The 27,614-nt window shown below is 36.0% G+C and overlaps 1 protein-coding gene across 1 annotated transcript in view; it reads right to left on the bottom strand.

Annotated features, from left to right (window-relative positions):
- Positions 1-23,779, bottom strand: part of LOC137624395 (uncharacterized) — a 227,750-nt gene extending 203,971 nt beyond the window's left edge. Inside the window, exons 1-2 of the mRNA XM_068355132.1 lie at positions 23,652-23,779; positions 20,085-20,267 (exon numbers count right to left, since the gene is read on the bottom strand). Of these exons, the coding sequence (XP_068211233.1) occupies positions 20,085-20,267; positions 23,652-23,742 (274 nt within the window). The 5' untranslated portion in view covers positions 23,743-23,779. The remainder of the gene's footprint in view (positions 1-20,084; positions 20,268-23,651) is intronic.
- Positions 23,780-27,614: the final 3,835 nt, after the last annotated feature.

The following is a 27,614-nucleotide window of genomic DNA, read 5'->3' as shown; positions in this document are numbered from 1 at the left end:
CTATAGCATCAGGTATGGGCTTATTACCACTTACTACTACAATGTTCCATTCCTTTGCTAAAGGTGTGTGTTTATTGAAGGGAAATAAAAGGGAATATTTTTTAAATATCGATTAAACACAGCTTCTAGAGATGAAGCAATATGAACACCAAGGGAGGCTCATAGGAATAATATTCTGTTTCCCTTGAGGAGACACATGGCTGACTCATTAGTACTGATTTATAAAATTATACAGTTACATGGATCAACATTCACGGGATCACGGATTCGCAGGTTTTTCTATAGATAATTTATCTACTAAATAAAAAAAAAAATATATATTTGCAAAGTATTTTTCGTTCATTTCAATATAAAAATAACAGATTGTAAAAATTTTTCTTTTAATCTCATGGTTTTTCATTTAAAAATAATTTCATATCAATAATTACATTTTCAAGTTAAAAAAGCACAACGAACATTACTTTATTCTATGTACTGTATGAACACACAATACTACTATGTATATCAAACACATTACAGTAGCGATATATTTTTCTTTCCTTTCGGTAAATGAATAACAGATCGTAAAATATTTTTTTCCTTTTAATCTCATGATTATTTACAATTGATTTTACAGCAATAAGTACTGTACTGCACATTTTTAAGTTAAAAAACACAATGAACATAACTGTATTGTATGTACGAACGCACAATTCTACTATGCATACTAAACACAATAGCAAATTTATATTTCCTTCATTTCGGTAATTGAATAACGGACCTTAATATTTTTTTTCTTTTAATCTCATGATTATTTATTTACAATGAATTTTATATCAATACGTACATTTTTAACTTGAAAAACACAATAAACAAAACTGTATTGTATGTACGAATGCACAATGCTATTACGCATATCAAAGACATTAGGGATTATTTTTCTTTCATTTCGGTAAATAAATAAAAGATCATACCATAATCTTCTTATTATTCTAATAATTATTTATTTACAATTAATTTTATATCAATAGGTACATATTAAAGTTAAAAATCATAATGAACGGTACTGTGTGATATGTACGAACGCACAATGCTACTATGTATGCATTAGCGATTTATTTTTCTTTCATTTTGGTAAATAAATAACAGATCGAAACACATTTTTCCTTTAAGTCTAATAATTATTTATCTACAATCAATTCAATATCAATAAGTACATATTCAAGTTAAAAAAACAATGAACAGTACTTACTGGTACACATGAACACACTATGCTACTACGCATATCAAACACACACTCTCTCTCAACACCATTACATTTACCTTAAGTCGTCTTTCTGCTTTTACATAATCGTAATTCAAAAATAATGTGCGTATGCATGTGTGTGTGTATGAAGTACTTTAGTTACTAACACCTATAATATATAAGTACTGTATACTGTACACACTAAAATATGATTATCTAGAGATTTAATATACAAGTACTGTATACTGTACAAACTAAAATGTGAACATCACTGTACACACTAAAATGTGAATATCTAGAGATTTAGTATTGATAAGGACAAGAAGATAGATGTGTTTTCTTCTCCAAATTTGGATAATCTAGCATGGAAAGTAGAAAAGAAGATGGATGTGTTTTGTTCTCCAAATTTGGATAATCTAGCATGGAAAGTGGACAAGAAGATAGATGTATTTTGTTCTCCAAATTTTGATAATCTAGCATGGAAAGTGGACAAGAAGATAGATGTGTTTTGTTCTCCAAATTTGGATAAACTAGCATGGAAAGTGGACAAGAAGATAGATGTGTTTTGTTCTCCAAATTTGGATAATCTAGCATGGGAAGTGGACAAGAAGATAGATGTGTTTTGTTCTCCAAATTTCGCTAAACTAGCATAGAAAGTGGACAAGAAGATAGATGTGTTTTGTTCTCCATATTTGGATAATCTAGCATGGGAAGTGGACATGAAGATAGATGTGTTTTGTTCTCCAAATTTCGATAATCTAGCATGGAAAGTGGACAAGAAGATAGATGTATTTTGTTCTCCAAATTTGGATAATCTAGCATGGAAAGTGGATGCCAAGTTACAAGTTACCGGACTGGTCAAATCTGGATTTGTATGCCATTCCACCATTTGCCATGATTCGACCTGTGATAAACAACTTCAAGGAGAATATAAGACAAGGATTCAACTGAGGTTTAGCCTTAGTAGCATGAAAAAAAGATTAGGAAATGATAAAGATTTAGGAGGCTGCTTGAATTGGGGAACTGGAGCTTTAGATACTTTGGATAAACGGTCAAACTGGTCTTTACTGGCATCCTGTTCAGATATATGGATTAACCTGGATACACCCAGCAGATGATCCAATGTATGATCAGGTAGAGTTTTTAGAGACAATCAGATAAAATTGATCTAAGCACTTAACAACAACCAAAATCTCTTCAGATACCAGGCTTTACACGGGTCTCTGTTTGGCAAAATCACAGAATATGGCATATAAAAGAATCTGCGACAGAAAAAATACGACCAAAATGACCCATCCTAAGGCATTGCAGAGTATGCACTTTCTAAGTAAACCAAGAGGTCTTATCATTGACAAGTGATCCATAAAAGTGAACAAATACATTTCAGCTCCATGAGAGAACTATGGAAGGGAGTTTTCCCTTGGATCTCACAGACTAAGGAAAAAGGGTTTAGCCAAGGTAGAATCTTCAGAGCTTCTGTAAGGATTTGGAAGGAGTAGCCAAATCTCGTGATATATAGGAACGGCTGTCAACTATATGAGTCGTTTAAACGTGATCAGGATACAACCCTTAGCTCATATTCAAAAGTAGATGAAATACACCAGGGTATCCAGATTTTGAGTCTGAAATTAGATCACCCTTAGGGTGAGCCGAAGGAGAAGCCAGAGTAAAAGAACTGGTATTGTGAAGCATACAAATCATTGAACAAACGATTTACTCCTCTGAAATTGAATCATATGGAGTGAGAATGAAACCTTAGGTGCAGAACCTGGTTAAATGATGCAAAAGAGCTAACTATTGTATTGTAGGTGTTTTGTGGCTATTTTCCACTTGGTACTAATAAAAGAGACTTTAGCTAGGGTAAGCGGCTCTTCTAAAAGAACACTCCAAATCAAACCATTGTTCACTAGTCTTGGGTAGTGCGGCAGTCCCTGTACCATGGTCTTCCCCTGTCTAAGGTTAGTTTTCTTGCTTGAGGATACAGTCAAGCATACTATTCTGTTTCCTGATTTCCTTTACTCACTGGGCTATTATCCCTGTTGGAGCCTTTGGACTTGATAGTATCCAGCTTTTTTAACTAGGGCTGTAGCTTAGCTACAAATAATAGTGATGATAATAATAATAATAACAATAATAATAATAATAATAATAATCTATGTTACGCAGAGCATAAGGAATCTCTGGAAGAAAAGCAAAAGATAGAGTCGAAGGGTCAACAAGAGAAAATTCAAGATATTGCTACATATTGAGCTTGAGAATGTATCCGTATGCTTAAGCTGGCACAAGATAAAAACACTAAAAAGATTGCGCATAGGTAGGGGTAAAGAATACCCTCTCATAGAATATAAAGCAAATGAAACACCAAGAGCCCAAAATAACGCAAGATACACTGAAATGGTAGTGAAAATAAAAGGAGTGAATCAAAAATTGATTAATAAAAAATTTCTTATTTCTATACTCCCCTCATGTTCATATTGCTTCTTCTAAGGAAGCTGGTGTAATTGACATTCACCCATAATTTTTGTTTTCCTAAAAGTTCCCCAATTTCTTTCGCTCTAATATACACATGCCCTTGATAAAGGAATGGAATATTTTAGCAGTAAGTGGTAAAAAGTAAATATTAAAATGTCTTCCTTTGGGGTTTTTAGCAATTACTGTGTAAAGTGTTCAAGGAAATTGTTTCTGGGAGATCATGATCCACATTTTCTGTGTATTAAGTCAAGCAATACTGACATTTCAATAACCAATGGGAGAAATGCTCTTGCCTCATGGTCCCTCTCATGGAAAAGTATGTTTCAATGGTAATATAGTTTTGCTACATTCCTTGCACCATTTGCCTACAATAAAAAGTATGCCTCTAAAGACTTCACTCTTGAAATGCAGATAATAACAGGTTGTAAAGATGATTACTGTATTGAGAAGACCCAAATAATATTTTACTTTAAAAGATTAAGAGGATATACCTTGAAAACATAAAAAAAGGACTTAATAGGGAATAACACAAATGACAACGCTATAACTAAATCAACTTTTAGATATGAAGTCAATCATTTGAGGGTAAACAATGCTATGACAAGAAATGTAATGATATGAAATGTTTTTGCATTCCTCTTGGTGGTCAAAACAAGGAACTAACTGGGGCTAACTTTATTTCAAGTGATAAATGCTAATTCTTTATTTTCCTGTAGCCAGGCTCAAACCTAGAAATGTGTAATATATATTCTGTTGAGACGTAATTGCAATAATGAATGAGTCTTGTAGAACAAAATAAAATTGTACTTGAGGGAAGAACTTGGCAACAAAATTCTTTTTAATTATATATATTATTTTTGGGCTCAAGCCATGTCGTCCTGATGGAAACTTCCTATAGACAGCTTATTAGGGATATTTGGCTACAGTGATACTCCCAGAGAATTGACCATAGGTCTCCAGAATTCTAACTCCTGGCACGAGTATCCTAAAAAATTTTCCTTAAGGATATCGCATAATATCAGGGGACATATATCTTGATACGACACATGGCAATCTTCACCCCGAATAGAGTTTTCGCTCTGAGGGGGAGGAGTGGCGAAATTGAAGGGAGCCGTTATCAAGGTTACCCTTCCTCCCCTACTATTACAGGGACCAAAATGGTGGCTCATTCCTATTTCAAAAGAGCTTTCGCACGGTGTTTCTCCCTGCTTATCTAGTGTTCTAGATCGCTATTTTCGAGGATTTATTATGCATTCTCCACCATCTTCTGCCTCTGGAAAGTTGAGTATTTATTTTTTACTGTGTATAATTTTTAGCTCCCTTCTCACACTGAAATTAGCAAAGATTTAATGTGTTTATCGGAGCTTAGGCTGTCACCGAAGGCGCCATTTTGGACGCTGTCACCGAAGGCGCCATTTTGGACGCTGTCACCGAAGGCGACATTTTGGACGCTGTCGTTCGTCATGCATTCTTTATTTAGTCAGCAGAACGACATTCCCGGTATTTAGCTTTAATGAATTATAGTTATTTAGGCAAAAATTATACTAGTGAAGATAAGATCTTGCACATAATTTTCCTCTTCCTAAATGTGTTGATCGTATACGTTAAGAGTCTCGGTGATATAGGTAGCAGAGATCTCGCCCCGCGCTAGGCTAACCTAGCCTATGCGCTTTAGTATACTTTCATACATTATCCCCGTTCACCCTCGCGTATCGTTTTATCAATTCAACAGGAGATAGTTTATCTCCTAGAATTAATTATATAATTCGATACTCGTCTCCTTCGGAGATTTAAGGGTAAAACCTCCTTCCCTCTGAGTGCCGCCATTAAGCGACAACCCTATCTTGGCCATGCCATAGAGTAGTACACTCCGGCTTGACTAGGCTAGTGTTTTCTGTCTCTCTCCCCTTACCGGTGAGTATCCCGGCTTGGTTTTACGACAGTAACTCAGAGTATTCAGTCTTTATGCCGACAGCTTGGCTGCAGGGTGAGTAGTCACTCCCCTGCCACTTACAGTTGTAGGCATAGGAAGCCTAGCTTCCCTAGCCCGCATCTGAAGTGGTAGTACGATGCCGCCACCTTCTCCTTTGCGGTCTAGAAGACAAGTCTTGTTTCGGCAGACCCTGGGCTGAAGAATCAAAATTTTTCTGCTGCCCAGGATGGCGCCGATATTGAAACAAGGTTTCAAATTGTGTTTGGAATTGGCCGGCAATCCTGCCGCCTTCTCCCGACAAAACACACAAGACCCTTTCCCTACCCCTCTCTGTCCTTTAGCGTTAGCCTAGCCATGGCATATCTGTGGCCGGTGACCTATAATCTCCCCGCTTGCCGGGGTAGAACGTGGCGCCGGCCGGGCTCCTACAGAGGCGGCTTAATAGTCACTCCGACTTTCCCCTACAGACGCAAGGCTCCGGGAAAGGTGGTGCCGGCCATGATAGCTGCCGCTCTTGACCCTTTGTCTTTGATTGTTCTTCAGTCATCCCTGAAACCGGAAGTAACCGGCAGCACATCTTGTGGCTGGATGGAAGCTAGAATGATTCATTCCCCCCTTCCATTTGAACCCTCATTCTGGAGGAAGGCAGTAGGAATAATAGTACCTACACCCTTATTCATTGTACTAAACTACATTAATAAAGTAGCCCTTCTCTCCATACTTTCTCTCTCCCTCTGTCGGCTAGTGCCGTCAGGTACTAACCTAGCCTGCAGCATGCCGGCTGGACCGGTGCCGCCAGGTACTAGCCTAGCAGGCAACATGCCGGCTGAACTACAGTATATGCTTATACAGTACCCAGTATTTCTGCAGTATAGTACATACTGCAGTCAGAAAACTATAGTATATATTGTACAGTAGTTTATATTTTCCAACATACCCTGTGTATCCTTTATGCTGCTGGTTTGCGGTAGAACAGTTGCAATACACCCACTTATTTCTGCTGCTGCGTGAGACATGAAAAAATTAGGAGAATCTCGCGTTGCTCTTGCGTCAGTCTTCACTATATATAAAATCTTCTGTACCTCAACATGTGTCAAATTTCAAGAGTGATTATGTTTACCGAAAAAAGAACTGATCGAGCCATCAACTGTTATAACGCGGTCTTTGCACTTTTCAGCAAAATGTTGGCATTTCCAATAGACCTTTGACCTTACTTGCTTGTCCTTCACAGTAACAGCAATGCTCTTCATTTCTCGCTTTGAATAGATTCTGCCATGACATTTTGCGATGGGTTTATCCTTTGAAATAAAAATATCTTTTTGGGATTTCTTGGAAAATATGCATTGACAATGAACAAAGTATATACTAATGATTAGAGTACTATCAAGCAATGTTTACTTGTTTATAGCTTTCTTGTTCGAAAATTTTTTAACCCTTTTACCCCCAAAGGACGTACTGGTACGTTTCAAAAAACCCATCCCTTTACCCCCATGGACGTACCGATACGTCCTTGCAAAAAAATGCTATGAAAATTTTTTTTTTCAGATTTTTTATATTTTTTGGAAAAAAATTCAGGCATTTTCCAAGAGAATGAGACCAACCTGACCTCTCTATGACAAAAATTAAGGCTGTTAGAGCAATTTAAAAAAAATATACTGCAAAATGTGCTGGGAAAAAAATAACCCCTTGGGGGTTAAGGGTTGGAAATTTCCAAAGAGCCTAGGGGTAAAAGGGTTAATTCAAACAACCGTGTCGAACAATTGGTTTTCGAATAATTAATATCGAGCAACTGTTTTTGAATAATTTTTTCGAATAATTGTCCTAGATATATATATATATATATATATATATATATATATATATATATATATATATATATATATATATATATATATATACTGTACACACAGTAGGGTCCCGAATTATGCGAGAATTTGGTCGATCAATGACCTCGTATAAATGGAAAATCGCATCTTTCGAAACACACAACTAACAGAAGTAATTCCATTTGGACCATGGCAACCAGCAACTTGCCTATTCAAACGTTTTTACCACCCATTTCCAATACTTTCTATGTACTATACTGTATTATTTTATATCAAATTGTTCTTGTAAATAAATCAAACATTTAATATACTTTAAAGTTCTAATAACTTGAAAAAAAGGTTGAAGTTACAACCAGGATGGGTGTAAACACCGTATATTTCCCGTTATAACACGACCCAAAATACAGACAAATTTTAATGTTTTTCATATCTATTGTATAAGACAACTGGTGAATAGCAAAACCATCACTGTATAGAGTAGCTTTTGTTGTATCATTGGAAATCCTAAATCATCAAAATAAAGAAGATTTTACATCATACATTTCCTAAACACGCCAAAAAGCACAATAAAAAATTACATCATTTTGTTTATGTTTATCTCTGATCATAACAAAGAAACTAACGCATTTACACATCTGTGTATAGGTTAGTTTTAACAAGATGATTTTGTTATTACCAATGTTGTTCTACCTGATTTTTCTTAGAACTCTGAAATAAATGAAATAATGTTTTCCTTTATGACGCCGCCTGAAACGGAAACCTTCCATTTGTTTACTGTACGCTCCATCTTCGATCATAATAAACAAACGAACGTATTTAACACACATGATCAAAGTGATAACTGATGATATTACAAAAATTTAGTAAACATCGTTATTACAAATATTTTACTTACCGTATCCATATAAATTCCTAAATTCGTAGCAAAGCTGGAAAACTTTTTTTTTCTTATGCGTTTAATCCACAATAGCAAACTGCCGCTAGTGACAGAATGATAATTTACGATAATTCTACAGTAAACTGTTACGAAGATAATTGTCCTTCCATATCCAAAATACTTTTCCTAACTTCAGTTATAAGTCAACTTGTACCCACCTCAATTATGGAACCATATGGAAAACAAGGTAAAAGAAGAAAGTACTAGGCAGATTTTTAAAGTCATCGATGTGACAGAGAGAGAGAGAGAGAGAGAGAGAGAGAGAGAGAGAGAGAGAGAGAGAGAGAGAGAGAGAGAGAGAGAGAGAGAGAATGATCGTTTTAAATGTAGTAAACAAATAGGATAGGTTATAAGACATTGGTGCTTATGTAATATCAACTGTATAGATGGAATAAGTTAAGAAATGGTATAATCAATTCTTTGTTACTGTATTCATACGCGCATATTCTTGAGAGCGGAAGCTAGACATCAGCTGATGTGATCACAGCCAAAAGTAAAACAAAAAGAAGTCAGCAATACTCGATTTTTAAAACACATCCGAAATTTAAAAACATAAGTACATGTTTTATTATAGTGCAATTGACTATTTAAAGAGTAAAAATTTTCAGGAATAGAATGGTGTTTCCTAAAAAATAGTGGTTTGCTAACGAAATCAGAGTCCGTACTTTAAGCTACGATTGAAATGGATGCATACACAGTCATTTTTTTCGTTTCGTATTTATTGACACTTTTTAAGAAAACCTATTTTGGTTTCTTCATCTATATGTAAGTATTGTATAAGAGCAGAGAGAGAGAGAGAGAGAGAGAGAGAGAGAGAGAGAGAGAGAGAGAGAGAGAGAGAGAGAATCGGCTGTTGTAATCGAATGCCGTGTTTTTTTTTCTTGTACTACCTGAAGCGAAGAATTGATCGCCACAACTAACAATAGTCATGTTAATTTCATTACTAAACTCAAGTTACCATATGTGAACTAAGATTTTATTTCTTACAGAGAGAGAGAGAGAGAGAGAGAGAGAGAGAGAGAGAGAGATATTTGATACCAGACAAACTCAAATTCTCTCTCTCTCTCTCTCTCTCTGGTGTTATACAATACTTACATATAAATGAAGAAACCAAAATAGGTTTGCTTAAAAAGTATCAGTTGAATACGAAACAAAAAAATTACCGTGTATACATCCATTTCAATCGTAGCTTAAAATACGGCATACGATTTCGTCATCAAACCATTATTTTTTAGGAAACATCATTTTATTCTAGAAAATTGCTACTCTTTAAATAGTTAATTGCGCTATAAGAAAACATGTACTTATGTTCTTAAATTTTGGGTGTGTTTTAGAAATCGAGTATTTGTGAATTCTTTTTGTTTTATTTTGACTGTGATCAGATCAGCTGATTTCTAGTCCCGCTCTTAAGAATATGCGCGTACGAATACAGTAACAGATATGATGCCAGAAAACCTCAAATCTCTCTCTCTCTCTCTAGGAAATAAAATCTTGGTTCACATATGGCAACCTGAGTTTAATAATGAGATTAACAAGACTATTGTCAGTTGTGGCGATCAATTCTTCTCTCAGAGAAGTTTTGATAAATAAACTGTGTACTATTCAAAACAAATCTTAGTAAAGTAAAACAATACTGTTTAAAATATGACAAAATATTGTCAACTCGTAACCGAAGTTTAGGCTATTCACTGCTGATAAACGAACTAAGCCTACGTGTGAAAACCTTGAACACCCACACGGAAAAATAAAGCTCTTATGTATACTGTACTAAACAGAAATAATGCTTTAATATACAATCAATATTACCACAAATTAAAATTATTGAAAGGTTAGAGAAAGCTAAAGATTACCGAGAATGTAACCATAGTTCTGTTTACATTTTGTCAGCTGGACTTGCAGAGTTGAAGTTGGTTTCATTGTTGATGTGGAATTTTATCCTTTAAGAGGCTATTTATTATGAAATTATGTTAATAAGATGTAAGGTAAATATCATTTAGTAACATTTATTATCAAGCACTGTATTCACAGGGTAACCAATATACAGTGGTACCTCTACACACGAATTTAATCCGTTCCAGAACCAACTTTGGATGTAGAAAATGTTCGGATGTCGAAACGAATTTTCCCATAAGAATACATTGAAATAGGATTAATCCGTGGTTGAGCCCAAAAACCTATGATAACTTCTTAATAAACTACTACACATAATTTCCCATGAGAATAATGCACACTAAATTAAATAATAGACATGTAACAAAAGAAGAATTAGCAAAAAATGATAAATAAAAAACAGGTTTTTAGCGTCACTTTACCTTAGAAACTCCAGCGCAGGTGTTGTTGGTCTTGCTACGCAGAGAGGAGAAGGACGGGCGGCGAGGATGTAGAGAGGTTAACTACGATAAACGTACACTACCGTAACTTATTCTAACTTACACTAAGTGAACTTTAACATAACTTAGCTTATTTTTTTTTTTATTTTTATATTCTATATTTTTTTTACATTTTCTTTTTTTTCTTTTTGATAATTAATTTTAATCACTTTCACTCTCTACACTTAAAATTGATTGAATTTCTTTCGATTCACTCTTTGCCGTTTTCTTTGTTTCACTTTCTTCCGCTTCACTCTTTGCCGTTTTCTTCTAATCACTTACATCCTCTTCATCACGAGTTCGCTTCGTAGTTTTTTTAAAGTAATTATCGATAGATAGTTGCTTGGTACGACTTTTCAGAATGTTTCGAAAGTGAGTTAGGCAAACATCATCGAACTGCGAAACTACACGACAAACCTGCAATTTTTTGGGGTGGTATTTGTCGATGAAGTCGACCACGTCTTGATATTTTCCTAACACCTCTTTTATATGCGCCGAACCTAACACATGTTCTACCTCCTCGCTCCCTTCCTCGTCATCACTCATGTGCTCAGACATAGCATGGAGTTCCTTGAGCTCCTCTGTGGTAAGTTCGTCGTGATGTTCGGCGACGAGTTCCGTAACGTCATCTGCGTCAACCTCCAGACCCATGGACTTGCCAAGGGAGACGATTTCCTCTACGTCTTCCGCTGCACCCACCACAGGATCAGGTTCGGGGTCAAAACCTTCGAAATCTCGGGAAGAAATTGCATCAGGCCACAGCTTCTTCCAGGCAGAATTGAGGGTTCGTCAAGTTAATCCCACCCAAGCCTGATCTATGACCTTCAGGCAGTGCACGATGTTGAAGTGGCTCCTCCAAAATTCACGCAAAGTTAAGTTGGTGCTTTGCGTGACATTAAAGCACTGCTTAAATAAGTGCTTGGTGTACAGCTTCTTAAAATTAGAGATGACTTGCTGGTCCATGGGCTGGAGGATAGAGGTGGTATTCGGTGGAAGATACAGCACCTTTATGAACTTAAATTCATCGAAGATATCATCTTCAAGTCCGGAGGGGTGAGCGGGTGCATTGTCAAGGCATAGCAGGCACTTTAAAGGCAATTTCTGTTTATGAAGATATTTCTTCACAGAAGGGCCGAAAACTTGGTTAACCCATTGCACAAAGAACTGCCTAGTGACCCAGGCCTTCGAGTTGGATCGCCAGAAAACATGAATTTGGTCCTTATCCACGTTGTGTGCCTTAAAGGCCCTAGGGTTCTCGGAATGGTAAACCAGTAAGGGCTTGACTTTATAAGTCCCTGCTAGCGTTGGCACATAGGGCAAGAGTCAACCGATCCTTCATTGGCTTATGCCCAGGCAATTTCTTCTCTTCGGCAGTGATGTACAGTAGGGTCCCGAATTATGCGAGAATTTGGTCGATGAAAGGCCTCGTGTAATTGGAAATTCGTATATTTCGAAACACATCATGGCGGCAAACAGCAACGTACCCGTCAATTTTTTTTTCACTCCATTTCTAGCTTTCTAGCTATATATATACTGTATATACACTGTGTGTGTGTATGTATGTGTGTATGTATATATATATATATATATATATATATATATATATATATATATATATATATATATATATATATATATATATATATATATTGTAGCTTTTATTTTAACAATACTGTAAGAAATCCTTCTTATAGATTTTTTTTATAAAATACTGTACAAAATTTCTTTTATGGATAAATAAAACAATAAAAAGTTGTTAAAGTTTTGATAATTTTCTATGACTGTAGTATTTACTACTGTACTATGCATAGCTTACTGTTTTCAGTATTTTCCGAATGATGTAGAATTATTTCCTATAGATACAAAAAACAAAAAAGGGTTTTCAAGGTTTGATACAGTACGTATCTAGCAATAGTTAAAAATTACAGTATAGTACTGTATATCCATGATGACACTCCCACACGTAAACACGGCCACTAGGCGCAAGTGTGCAATAGGCTGCTGTACGATAATCACGCTTTTTTTGCCCTGAGCGGTCATTTCACTAATGATAATTTTTCAAAGTTAATATAATTTCTTTGTGCTTATAATTCGTAATTATAGTTAAAAGTAGGGATATTAATTAAATGGTTGAGTAAAAAAAACAATTAATACTACTATTATTTAATTTCAAATGGCTACATAATACTGAATATTCTAATGGGTTCTTTTTATCTTCAATCGTAAATCTTACGCCTGGATAAGCAACAAAAGGAAAGGGATAGGTCTCTCTCTCCTCTCTCTCTCTCTCTCTCTCTCTCTCTCTCTCTCTCTCTCTCCTCTCTCTCTTCTCTTCTCTCTCTCTCTTCATATCGTTTCCTGTATAGTTTTCAAATATGTTCGTCATACATTTGTACATTATTTATCCACTTTATTCTCTCTCTCTCTCCTCTCTCTCTCTCTCTCTCTCTCTCTCTCTCTCTCTCTCTCTCTCTCTCTCTCTCTCTCGGCGTTTCCTTTCCCTTTATAGTTTTGTGAAATTTCGTTGTCCAGTCATTCGATAATGAGAAGTCATTTTCGCTTTCGACATCGAAAGAAAACTTTGTTTTTTTCAATATACTCATCACTGGAGGATTCAGAACTAGTGCTCTCATTATCAAACAGGTTATCATTATCAAATTCCACAACACAGAATATCATTTATTCATCTAAAGAAATAACCTTCCTCTTTAGACCTTTCATAACAAAAGGAACAACAATAACCACTTATGCATGAACGCCCGAGCGCACTGATAGGAAACCAGTTCAAACCAGAGTTTTGTAACATCAAGCTACCTTCAGAAAAATAGTTGCCAGACATCATATAAGTTTCTATTCACAGTCCCCATATGCTGAGAGTGTTGCCAAGTGGTGATCCTATACTTACTATACGAGTAAAGTAACATCACGAGACTGACGGCTTGTAAAAGGCAATTAAAGTCATGAACGGAATATACAGTTGAAGGCGGTACCGAGTAGATCGTGGTGAACGGTTTATCACGTGGGTGACGCTTAACAGGTTAAAAAACATTTTATATAGTTCGGTATTTTCTCTATCCATCCTCTCCCAGAAAACCTTCAAATGTGAATTATCGGAATGTGTGCAGATCTTGGCAGTGCGATAACTAGTTAGCGACTGAGAATAAAAAAAATAAAAAGCCCGATTGACGATGCTGATGAAGAGGATATCGAATACCGATTTTTCCCTAATTGATTTTTTCTACGTTCTGTCTAATCCAATGTACAGTACATTCTTATGTAAAGGGCGAACCCCAACATTTCTTGATGCTGCTACACTTTAATTATAGATATTTTACCACCTATTTATAATCTTTATTTATAATAACATCTTTAGTAAAAGCTCTTCAATATCACTTTCAGGAGTAAATGCGTTTATGATCGACGATGAAACGTAAAAAAAAAAACGTTTTCCTTTTAAGAAGGCGTTTTTTTAGGGAAAAAAAAACAACACGAAACAAAATTGCTCATATTTCATATATTTTGATTTTCTAAGGATAAATAAAACATTAATTATAACATTATTATTACATAGTACCTGGTAAGATATCTTTTGCCGCAAAAGTTAACCTATAGACAGATGTTAAAATTGGTTAGCGAGTTCGTTATTATCGGCGATGGAACGTACTAAACAAAGTAATGGGTTTGGTTGTGGTGAAATGTTTGGCAGTAGCATGATATAAAATAGTCTTTATTTTGATGGTTTTTAATTTAAAGTTTAATGAATAAGGATTTTTCACCATAATCACAACGTAAGTATAAAAATTAATTAGTACAAATATGGAATATTATACATATAGGTGTTGGACAGTTAGGCTAGGCCTAGCGACAAGTTGACACAACAGATGGGCAAACCTTAACATTTTTCATCCAAAACTAGTCTTAAAATGTTTGAACAGAAATCTTTCTCTCACATTCTCCCCCCCCCCTTCTCAGACATCGGGGAACCATCACCCCCCCCCCCCAATACAATTAAGAAAACAATAGATTTCCTACGCTTCGCGGTGCTTGACTCGCGGATTTAGAATGCTCCTCGCAAATACAGGAAAATTAATTTTTAAAAACTATCGATCGCGTAATTGAGGAATCGCGTAATTAGAACACGTGTAATTCGGGACCCTACTGTAGGTTCGACTGGGCATCTTCTTCCAAAACTGCCCGGTTTCATCACAATTAAACACTTGCTGCTCTACGTAGCCTTCTTCCAGCACGATCCTTTCGAAGTTCTTGACAAAGTCAGCTGCAGCCTTTGTGTCTGCACTAGCAGCCTCTCCGTGGCGAACAACTGAATGAATCCCGGACCGTTTCTTAAATTTCTCAAACCAGCCACGAGATGCCTTGAAATCGTCAGAGGAAGGTTCGGTTGAACTCTCCCCAGCATCACCCCCAGAGCTCTCCTCCTTCAAGTCCGTAAAGATGGCGTGCGCCTTCTCGCAGATGACGGTCTCGGTGATGGTGTCGCCAACGATCTCTCTGTCCTTGATCCACACTAGAAGTCGTTCCATCTCTTCTATGATAGGGCTACGGCGTTTAGAAATAATGGTGATCCCCTTAGAAGGTTTCACTGCTTTAATAGCTTCCTTTTGTTTAAGGATTGTCGAGATCGTCGACATATTACTGCCATACTGTTTAGCAAGTTCATTCAATAATTTCCTGCTTTACGTCTAAAGAAAGCATTTCCTTCTTCCTTTTCTCACCACTACCACTACCACTTGCAAAACTAAGCCTTTAAGGACCCATACTTTACGTAAATTACCGTTAAAGGATGCACGTAAAAAATCACGATTAAAACACAGTTAATAGCAGAACGCACAGGGCACAACCGCAAGAAGCCGACGAGAACAGAGGACTGACCCGAGCCGCGCTAATTGAGGGTCCCTCCGAGGTAGAAGTGCTGCCTTCTATCGGCGGAAATAAAAAACACTTCAAGCGCTATGAGCACCGACTACGCGTACGAGTATTGTTTACTTCGGGTGTCGAAAAAAACATTCGGGTGTAGAGTAGGAACGTGTTCGAATTGTACTTAGCGTGTCCGAGAAATTCGGATACAACCGGTACGTTGAAAATTGCTTACTTCGTGTGTCGAAATAAAATTCGGGTGTAGAGTCAAAAATTTGCTCGAATTTTACTTTGGATGTTGGAAAATTCGGATGTAGATACGTTCGGATGTAGAGGTTCCACTGTACTTAAAAACACAATAGTTTTGATACATTTTGTAGTGCTTGACTCCCAGACTTTGAACAGCTTCCCAGATACAGAAAAATTTATTTTTGAAAAATAGCCACCGCATAAATGGGGAATCGCATAATTTGGGACTGTACTGTATATATATGTGTGTGTATATATATATATATATATATATATATATATATATATATATATATATATATATATATATATATATATACAAATATATATTATATACATAATATATATACACAGTAGGGTCCCGAATTATGCGAGAATTTGGTCGATTAATGACCTCGTGTAAATGGAAAATCGTGAATTTCGAAACACACAACAGAAATAATTCCATTGCGGCCATGGCAACCAGCAATTTGCCTATTCAAATGTGTTTACTACCCATTTCCAATACTTTCTTTGTACTTACTGTATTTCTTTATAATATCAAATTGTTTTTGTATATAAATAAAACATTTAATATACTTTAAAGTTCTAATAACTTGAAAAATGGTTAAAATTACAACCAGGATAGGTGTAAACACCATATATTTCCCGTTATAACACAACCCAAAATACAGACAAATTTTAATGTTTGTCATATCTATTGTATAATACAACTGGTGAATAGCAAAACCATCACTCTATAGACTAGCTTGTTGTATGATTGAAAATCCAGAATTATCAAAATAAAGGCGATTTTATATCATGCGTTTCCTAAACACGCTAAAAAGCACAATAGAAAACGACAACCAATGTTTTGTTTACGTTTATCTCTGATCACAACGAAGAAACAGACGCATTTATACATCTGTGTTTTTGAATTGACAGCAATTTTACCAAGTATAGATTATATGTTGAATTTGTTATTACCAATGTTCTAATTATTTTTTATTAAAACTTTCAAATAAATGAAATGAATGCCATTTATGAAATGTTTTTCTTTATGATGCCGCCTGAAACGGAAACCTTCCATTTGTTTACGCTCCATCTTCGATCATAATAAACAAACGAATGCATTAAACACACATGATCTAAGTCATAACTAATGATATTACAAACATTTAGTAAACATTATGTTATTACAAATATTTTACTTACCGTATCCATATAAATTCCTAAATTCGTAGCAAAGCTGGAAATTTTTTTTTCCTTATGCGTTTAATCCACAATAGCAAACTGCCGCTAATGACAGAGTGATAACTTACGATAATTCTAAACTGTTACGAAAGATAATTGTCCTTTCCATATCCAAAATACTTTTCCTAACTTCAGTTATAAGTCAACTTGTACCCACCTCAATTATGGATCCATATGCAAAAAAGGTAAAAGAAGAAAGTACTAGGCCTATTTTTAAAGTCACCGAACAATTAGGTTACCGCTATAACGTTCGATGTGAGAAAGAGAGAGAGGAGAGAGAGAGAGAGAGAGAGAGAGAGAGAGAGAGAGAGAGAGAGGAGAGAGAGAGGGATGGTTTTAAAGTACTAAACAATAAATATGATAGGTTATAACACATTGGTGTTTATGTAATATTAACTGTATAGATGGTTTGAATAAGTTAAGAAATGGTGTAAACAATTCTTTGTTATTGTATTCGCGCGGAAGCTAGACATCAGCTGATGTGATCACAGCCAAAAGTAAAACAAAAATAAGTTAGCAATACTCGATTTTTAAAACACACCCGAAATTTAACAACATAAGTACATGTTTTATTATATCGCAATTGACATTTAAAGAGTAAAAATTTTCTGGAATAGAATGGTGTTTCCTAAAAAATAGTGGTTTGCGGACGAAATCGGTTACCGTATTTTAAGCTATGATTGAAATGGATGTATACACGGTATAATTTTTTCGTTTTGTATTTAATTGACACTTCAAGAAAACCGATTTTGGTTTCTTCATCTATTTGTAAGTATTGTATAACGAGAGAGAGAGAGAGAGAGAGAGAGAGAGAGAGAGAGAGAGAGAGAGAGAGAGAGAGAGAGATTATGACGCAGAAGGTTACAGACCTAGAACAGGGGAGGATGAAGGTGGGGGGGAGTGATGAGATAGGCTGGGTGGACTCGCAGGGGAGACGGTGGGAGACGGGGGAAGGGGGAATTTGGTTGCCAGTGGCTAAAAATAGATTCTGAAAGACGGTAAAGGGAAAAACGAATCCCATCGAATAAACAGAATAAGGAAAGGGAATAAGATCCAGAGGAATAATAGATATAATGGAATGAAAATGACTAGATGGTGTTAGTTGTGATAAGAATAATTTAGATATTTGAAATAAGAGTGTCTGAGGAGGTATAGAAGGAATTCGTGATAAATTAATGGAATATCAAAGGATACAGTTAGTTTGCATTAAAGGGTTTGTTATCGTTTATCGGCAGTGAATAGCCTAAACTTCGGTAACGAGTCGTCAATATTTTGTCATATTTTAAACAGTATACATTTGATTTGCAAACATTGATTTTGTAGAGTAGACGGTAAAATAAAATCTAGAGAGAGAGAGAGAGAGAGAGAGAGAGAGAGAGAGAGAGAGAGAGAGAGAGAGAGAGAGAGAGAGAGGGAGGGGGATTTCTGCCATCAAATATCTCTCTCTCTCTCTCTCTCTCTCTCTCTCTCTCTCTCTCTCTCTCTAGATTTTATTTTACCGTCTACTCTACAAAACCAATGTTTGCAAATCAAATGTATACTGTTTAAAATATGACAAAATATTGACGACTCGTTACCGAAGTTTAGGCTATTCACTGCCGATAAACGAACCCAGTCTACTCGTGAAAACCTTGAACGCCAGAGGGAAAAATAAGGCTTTTAAATATACTGTAATAAACAAAAATAATGCTTTAATATACCATCATTAACACTACCATTACAATTATCGTAAGGTTGGAGAAAGATAAAGATTGCCGAGAACGTAACCACGTTTCTGTTTACATTCTGTCAGCTGGACTCGCACAGTTAACAGTTGATTTCATTGTTGATGTGGAATTTTATCCTTAAATAGGCTATTCATTATGAAATTATGTTAATGAAATGTAATGTTGATATTGTTTTGTAACATTTATTATAAATCACCGTATTTAGGGCTACCAATATACTTAAAAAGACAATAGATTTGATACATTTTGTAGTGCTTGACTCGCGAACTTTGAACAGCCTCGCAGATACAGAAAATTTATTTTTGAAAAATAGCGATCGCGGAAAAGGGGAATCGTGTAATTCGAACACGCTTAATTCGGGACCCTACTGTATATATATATATATATATATATATATATATATATATATATATATATATATATATATATATATATATACTGTATATATATATATACTGTATATATATATATATATATATATATAATATATATTATACTGTATATATATATACTGTATATATATATATATATATATATATATATATATATATATATATATATATATATACTGTATATATATATATATATATATATATATATATATATATATACTGTAATATATATATATATATATATATATATATATATATATATATATATATATATATATATATATCAATATCTGTATGTATACTTTTTTATAAATATTATTGGTATAAAAAACAGAGCAAAAGCAATTGTGCAAAGATTGACAAATTTAAATACATACCTTGAATTACATATTAACCACGAACCAAACTGCATACATACGAAGAGCACCTGCTCTAAACTCCTTACTCTGAAAATTAACTCCACTTTTGCCTGATATAGGCCTGAACTCAGAATGTAATAAAACATGTGCAATATCAGTTGAATTATAAAAACTCCTAATATAAGAAAAAGACTAAAGGACTATTATCTGACTTATTATTACTTTAAAAAGATTCAAGATATGTTTATAAACTAGAAACATTGAAGTATACTTTATAACTGATAACTCGGTTAAAACTAGTTCAGAAAGGTACAGTAATAACACCAATGCTCTGCAGTAAATTATTTTTAAAATTAGAATAATTAATCTGAAAATATATGACAGAAAAATTAAACATTCATAGGCAAAACACCCCATCTTATAATAAGCACTAATCTACCTTATCTAAATATAGATAGTATGTAGAGATACAAACACTGCAACCTACCTGTCCTGGATAACAGCTCATTTAGATTCTCATCCTGTGGGCTTGCATTCATCACAGCAGTAAAAACCTTCAGGCCATCATCAATAATCAGAGCTAGTACTTTGGATAAGGAGTAAGCTTGTTCCTTTCTACTAAGGAGCTTCATGATGCCTATGGGTGTTGCTATCATTATGGTTCCGTCACCTGAAACAGGGAGTCGATTTCACTAAACCTCCTTCTTTGCTTAGCAAGCATGCAACTGACAACAATCCCCTTTCTCTGATCTATACAAACAAGAATAGTCAAAACCTTCAGATTTCAGTAACAGAGTGTGTGATTTCTATTACTTAAGGTAAAATATGGTAAATATGCAGAAACAACTGACCTATTCACACACACAGAATCTTTTGACTTACTAGACTTGTGAGTAAACTCCTTTATAATTCACTCATAGTAGGGAAAAAATTACCAATTCTCAGATGAGCATTGAAATTACAATGAGAAAAGAAAACTTTCTACCCTTTTTTTTTTGTATCATCTAAGTCTGGATGGCAAAAAGATGTAATACAAATATAGCTTGCTATGCTTGCCATCATCCATTTATAACTTGTGATTTAATGGAACTAATTTACATGAAAGATCTAATAAAATAGAGGTACTAATTTCTAATATTTACCACAATTCCCCTAGCCCTAGAAAAGTAATAATATTTTAGTAGTAACTGTACAGTATTGATTTTCTGAAGACTGGAATGAAGATTATAAGAGGAATGCCTCATTTGTACCACACTGTCTTACAAAACTATGTACAGTAATAGTAACATACAAGTTTACACTTATTGTTGTAAATCCCATAATACTGGCACAAAGCCCTATAAGATATATAGGCAGATCTACAGATGTACAAAGGCAAGCATGCGCGCACACACACACACACACACACACACACACACACACTCACTCTCTCTCTCTCTCTCTCTCTCTCTCTCTCTCTCTCTCTCTCTCTCTCTCCTCTCTCTCTCTCTCTCTATATATATAGAGAGAGAGAGAGAGACCATAATATATTGGAGAGAAAAATGAGAAAGCATAATATTGTGGGAAAGATAGGAAAATGGGTAAAAGAATTTCTGCAAAACAGAAAACAGATAGTGGTTGCAAATGACGAGAAATCAGATGAAGATCAGGTAAAATTTGGTGTGCCACAGGGTACGGTATTAGCTGCATTGCTGTTTGTTATTATGATCTCAGACATAGACTGTAATGTTAAAAGACTGTAGTGAGAAGTTTCGCCGATGACACAAGAATAAGTAGAGAAATTACTTGTGATGAAGACAGGAACTCATTACAAAGAGATCTAAACAAAAATATATGAATGGGCGGAGATAAATAGGATGGTATTTAACTCCGATAAATTCGAATCAATAAACTATGGAAACAGAGAAGGAATGGTATATGCATACAGGGGACCTAATAACGAGACAATCACAAACAAGGAAGCAATTAAAGACCTTGGTGTAATGTTAAACAGGAATATGTTATGCAACGACCAAATAGCAACACTGTTGGCTAAATGTAAAGCAAAATTGGGAATGATATTCAGTCACTTTAAAACAAGAAAAGCTGAACACATAATTAAGCTTTACAAAACTTATGTACGTAGTACTGTACACTCGAGTACTGCAATGTGATATGGTACCCACAAAACCAAAAGTATATTGCACAAATAGAGAGTGTAAAAAGGTCCTTTACTGCTAGAATAGAAGTAGTTAAGGACCTTGACTACTGGGAAAGACTGCAATTTTTAAAACTGTACAGTCTGGGAAGGAGAAGAGAACGCTACATGATAATACAAGCATGGAAGCAAATCGAAGGAATTACTGAAAATATCATGGAGCTAAAAATATCAGAAAGAGCAAGCCGAGGTAGATTAATAGTGCCTAAAACTATACCAGGAAAACTAAGGAAGGCGCAAAGGACATTAAATCCACTACGCACCAGCATTGATAATGCAGCGACTATTTAATGCGCTGCCAGTTCATCTAAGAAACATATCAGGAGTGAGCGTAGATGTGTTTAAGAGTAAGCTCGATAAATACCTAAGATGCATCCCAGACCATCCAAGACTGGAAGGTGCAAAATACACCGGAAGATGCATTAGCAACTCTCTGGTGGATATACGAGGTGACCTGGGGGAGCCCAAACATAGAATAAGGCAATAAGGTGAGGTAAGAGTCTCTCTCTCTCTCTCTCTCTCTCTCTCTCTCTCTCTCTCTCTCTCTCTCTCTCTCTCTCTCTCTCTCTCTCTCTCCTCTCTCTCTCTCTCTCCCTCTCCCTTTTCGACCAGCAAGTGATGGGTATATGTGATTTTTGTCATGAAGTTAACTTTTGAGGAACACATTAGGTCTGTCTCTTCTTCATTTGCACAAAAAATTGTCTTATTGAAAAAAGTATTTCAAAATTTTTGGTAATCAATCTACAGTATTCTGAAGAAGTGTTTTAAAAAATTTCATTCTACCTTGTTTCAAGTATTGTTCTCCTGTCTGGTCTTCAGCTGTTGATTCTACTCTAAATTTGATGGACAGGAACTTACGGGCTATTAAATTTCTTATTCCTCTTCTATATATCAATCTCTGGCACCGTTGTTATATTACCTGTACTTCGTTATGCAGGTTGCATAAGATTTTTCCTAATTCTGACCACCCTTTACATTCAGATCTTCCCGGACAGAAGCACCCTGTCCGTAATGTTAGATATGCAGTTAATTCTAATAGTCAGGCCTTAAATCATGAGGTTCAATACTAAACAATATTCATAAAGTTTTATTCTAGCTAAGACAAAGTTGTGGAATGATCTTCCTAATTGGGTAGTTCAATTGGTAGAACTTCAAAATGTTCAAACTTGCAACAAATGTTTTTATGTTGAACAGGCAGACATCTCTTTTTATACTGTATATATGAAAGATCTGTTTTAATGTAGTTACTGTTCTTAAAATTGTTTATTACTTTTCATGTAGTTTTTCATTTCCTTATTTTCTATCTGCACTGAGCTATTTTTCCTTGTTGTAGCCCTTGGGCTTATAGCATCTTGCTTTTCAAACTAAGGTTGCAGCTTAGCTAGTAAAATAATGATAATAATAACAATAATAATAATAATAATAATAATAATAATAATAACAATAATAATAATCATCATCATCATCATGGTTTAATTTTTAGTTATTATTCTAAAGTTCTGAAAACAGTTCTTGCAATGGAATATTAAGATACCCAACTTACCAGAAAATTTTTCGTTGCCATCTTTTTGGCCAAATTTAAACAATTTTCCTCACTAAAATTTCTCCAAACAGATTTATATATAGTATGTTCATTTATAAATATAAACCCATTCATTCCTAATTAAAATGTTAAAAAATAACTTATTACAAAAAAATATGAGAACTCTATAGCATCTTAAAATACAAAACACCTACAAATATCAGGTGATTGATTAAAAAAATCTATTTGCAAAACATATTTCATACAGAACTTCTACATCAATTCTAAATACAGAATATCTACATATATCAAGACACTAGATTTTAAAAACTTACTTGCAACACTACCATACTGCGACACAGCAACAATATTCTGTCGACATGACTTGGCCACATTTTGGAAAGTCTTTGTGAGCAGCTGCACCATCTCAAAAGTCGAGGTTAAAACCACTACCTGCAAGTCTTTGATAAGAATAATAGTTATAAAATTGAATTAACATTATTTATAAAAATTTCACATACTATCCATAAATTTATAATAAATGTTAACTTGGGACAGATTTAATATATTTCTTATGCTGTATATAGAAATACTGTATATTGTATAATTCTTGTACAGAATACAAATTTACGATATACGTATTCATTTGCTGGGTTTAATTTTACATAGCAACTGGGATAGTTTGTTTTATATACAGTATTTGTTATTGGAAAATATAATTACCCTGTATATAGTGAGATTAATTTTATATGTTTTGTACTGAACTCACATTTACATTAAAATTATGCATTTAAGTACGGTACCTGTCTGTCTCAAAAATATACTTTGCTTACTTTTGACATAAAAGTGGGCAAAAAAATGGATAAAACTTATCTGTAATTACTAAAACAACTTTGTGTCCTTGTAAGTGGACCATATTTGTCCTTAATTTTACATTTATAGCCTTTGACCATAATTTTTTATTTGCAGCCAATAAATTTAGTAGGTTCATGTATTAGAGTTCATCTGTTAAGATTGTTTTAAACTAGTACAGTAGCACCTCGGTTTAAGAGTTTAATTCATTCTTGGAACACGTTTGTAAACTAAAATCCCAAAAGAAATAATGAAACACAGGGGGATAGGTGATGGCGAGACAAATCTGTATAAAAAGCTCAAGATTTATATAGCTAGAAAAAAATACAAATTATTGCCAAATTTGTTATTTGTTCAGACACTATACTAACCCATTCACTCTTTATAGGGTAAGACTCACCTTTAGGTGGGTGGAAATCATAACCATCTGGCTGGTTTTTGACCAGGGGTGTGCCTCCATGCTTTACATGACCTTAATAGAAGAACACCTGGAGACCTTGCTAATTCTCGTGTGTATGCACGAGTTAACATCCTTAACCATTAGACATTGCCCGATTCCCATCTTCTGGAGAATGCGGATGTAACAAACATATAATAATATATCAGGTTACACAAGGGAAATGGTTCATACCTCCAAACAGAGGAAGCCAGGTTGCAGCGTACCAAAGGTGCTGCACCCCAAGTGAAGGAAAGAAGAAGGAAAGAAGAAGCCAGTCACTCTGTCATTCATCATAGACTTACCCCAGGTAACTTCTACCCTCAACAGACTCCTACTTGTCCAACATGAGAGCTTGAGGTGTATAGACCATATGTGCTACCATCACAGGTACAGTATCCAGGTTCCTCTGGGTTACATCCTGCAGGTAGTGGGCAGTGGAGGTCGTCTGACACTTCCACACAACTGCTTAAAGTACCCGTGCCACTAAGTAATTCTTTTTGATGCTAGGGTTATGTTAATACCCCTAACATCATGAGCTCTGGGTTTACTCGCTTGCGAGGAAGAGCCAGGATTCAAGGCGCAATCTATTACCTTGCAAATCCATGGAGACCATATTCCTTGTGACTCTCCTTTTTACCCTGACCGTGCTAACAAACATTCTGTTAACCTAGGGGCGAGTTCCTGTGGTTCATTTGAGGTAACACCTCAGTGCCCTGAGAGGGCATAGTAACAGTTGATCAAAGTCATCTGTTACAGAAAGAAGACTCTCAATCTGGAAGGGCCTGAATGTAGGATAGGCTATAGCCAGATCTTGAGTGTTGGCAACAAACTCAGAGACGAAGCTGAGCACTATCTTTTCCCATCCACTGGAATGGACGACGTAAAAATGACCGTGCAATTCACCGACTGTCTTAGTCGAGGCCAGAGAGAGCAGGAAGACCGTCTTAAGTGTCAGGTCATGGTCTGATGCCTGCCGCATCAGTTCATATGGCTTTCTGAGTATCAGGGATAATAGTATACGAACTACGTTCTAGGGTAGAGGTCTAACTTCCCACTGAGGACAGGTATGCTCGAAACACCAAATGATGAGACCATTCCAACGATGAGGAAATATTAACTCCATTCAGTCTAAAGGCGAGGCTCAAGGCTGAGCGGCAGCCTTACACTACCAAAACCAAGCAGAGTTTTCCTCCTGAAGGTATAACAAAAACTGCAATCACGAGAGAAGTGATACCCCTTACATGACACCAACCACTAAAGATTGCCCACTTTGCCTGGTAGACGGAGGAAGATGACTCCCGGAGGTACCCAGACATCCTTTCCGTAACTGCATCCAAAAAACCTCTCTTCGAGAGGAGATGCTGGATAACCTCCAGGCATGAAGTCATAAGTATGCTACAGCTTTGTGGTAAATCTTTACGCGTGGTTGTTTAAGTAGATTGGGAAGTGGAGGGAGCCCTCTTGGCTTCTCTGAGCAGATGTAGAAGTTCCAGAAACCATTCTGCATGATGCCACACCGGAGCTATGAGGATCATCAACAGGTCTTCAGATGCCCTTACCTTGTTTAGTAGTTTTCTTACTAGGCAAAAGGCAAAACGTCTAAGTTGTCCCACTGGTGTTGGAAAGCCTTTTGCCAAAGAGCTTAGGGATCTAGTATTAGCAAGCAGTACGTCGAAAGTTTTTATGTTGAAACGTCACGAACAGGTCTACTGTCGGCGAACCCCACAAAGTTAGGACTTTGTTGGCTATCTGACGATTCAAAGACCATTCAGAGCTAACTATCTGAGTCATTCTACTCAGATTGTCCGTCAGAAAGTTTTTCCTGCCCATGATGAAAAAGGGTGATTGAGCTACCGAGTTGTTTTCCGTCCATCTGAGTATTTCTAGCTAGAAGGTAAAACTGCTGTGAAATGGTACCTTCTTGTTTGTTTATATATGCCACCATCATGGTGTTGTCACTGGAGTTTTATGTGACAATGTTACTCAGACTTGGACCACAGTGAGGAGGCTTTGTACTGTAACATGTGAGCCCCATCCTTCTTTTAATGCATCTGTGAAGAACATTAATTCTAGGGGAGAGAGAGAAGATACACTCCCCTGAGGAAGTTGGCATCTGATAGCCACCACCTCAGGTCTCTCTTTTGCTTGGGTACCATCCGAACCTGAAAGTCGGGGGGGGGGGAAGGTGTCCTTGTGCTGCGCCCAACTGAATTTCAGCTGCCAATGGAGAAGAATTCCATTGGTCACCAACGCTCCATGGAGGTCAGTAGGTTTATTATACAAAGCCAACGATAAGCTGGTAGCGAGTCTTGTAACATAAAGGGGCGCACAACCCTCTTCAGTTTCTCTAATCTGTGTTTGGACGGAAAGACTTTGCCTAGTTGGGTTATCTACACATCTTAATAGATGAATGCCGTTCTTGTACGCCCAGGTTGACACTAGGGAGAACACCCTTGTGAACACTTGAGGTGTTGTGGACAGTCCGAAACACAACACTTTGAACTGGTATAACCGATCGTCTAGGATGATCCTTAAATACTTCCTTCATGATGAATTGACCTGGAAGTAAGCATCTTTTAAATCCTTGGGTTTTACGGCCTGCCTGACTGCATCCGCCGTTTCCATACTGAATGGAGTTTGCTGAACAGACTTGTTCAGGGAGGAACTTTTGATGACTGGTCTCCAGACTCCAGCCTTCTAAAAAAAAGAGACTGTAGAGGCCTGAAGACCTGTCTAGGACCTCTTGGAGATCGCCCTTCTCCAGCATGTTCTCGACTTCAGCCTGAAGGGCGTATTACTTCACAGATCCCTAAGTATAAGAACGTGACATCACTGGGTGACAAGTCAAAGGGGGGGGGGAGAGAGAGAGAGAGAAAGAGAGAGAGAGAGAGAGAGAGAGAGAGAGAGAGAGAGAGAGAGAGAGAAGAGTAACCACTTCTGCAGCATCTCTGCAGGCATCCTCCCACCAGTGAACGGGCAGGAGGAATGGCACGCTCCTATTGGTGGA

This window comes from Palaemon carinicauda, chromosome 31 (assembly GCF_036898095.1).
Source record: "Palaemon carinicauda isolate YSFRI2023 chromosome 31, ASM3689809v2, whole genome shotgun sequence".
NCBI classification, from domain to species: Eukaryota; Metazoa; Arthropoda; class Malacostraca; order Decapoda; family Palaemonidae; genus Palaemon; species Palaemon carinicauda.
Note: the sequence above shows the minus strand (reverse complement) of the source record. Positions and strands in the feature narration are given on the sequence as shown.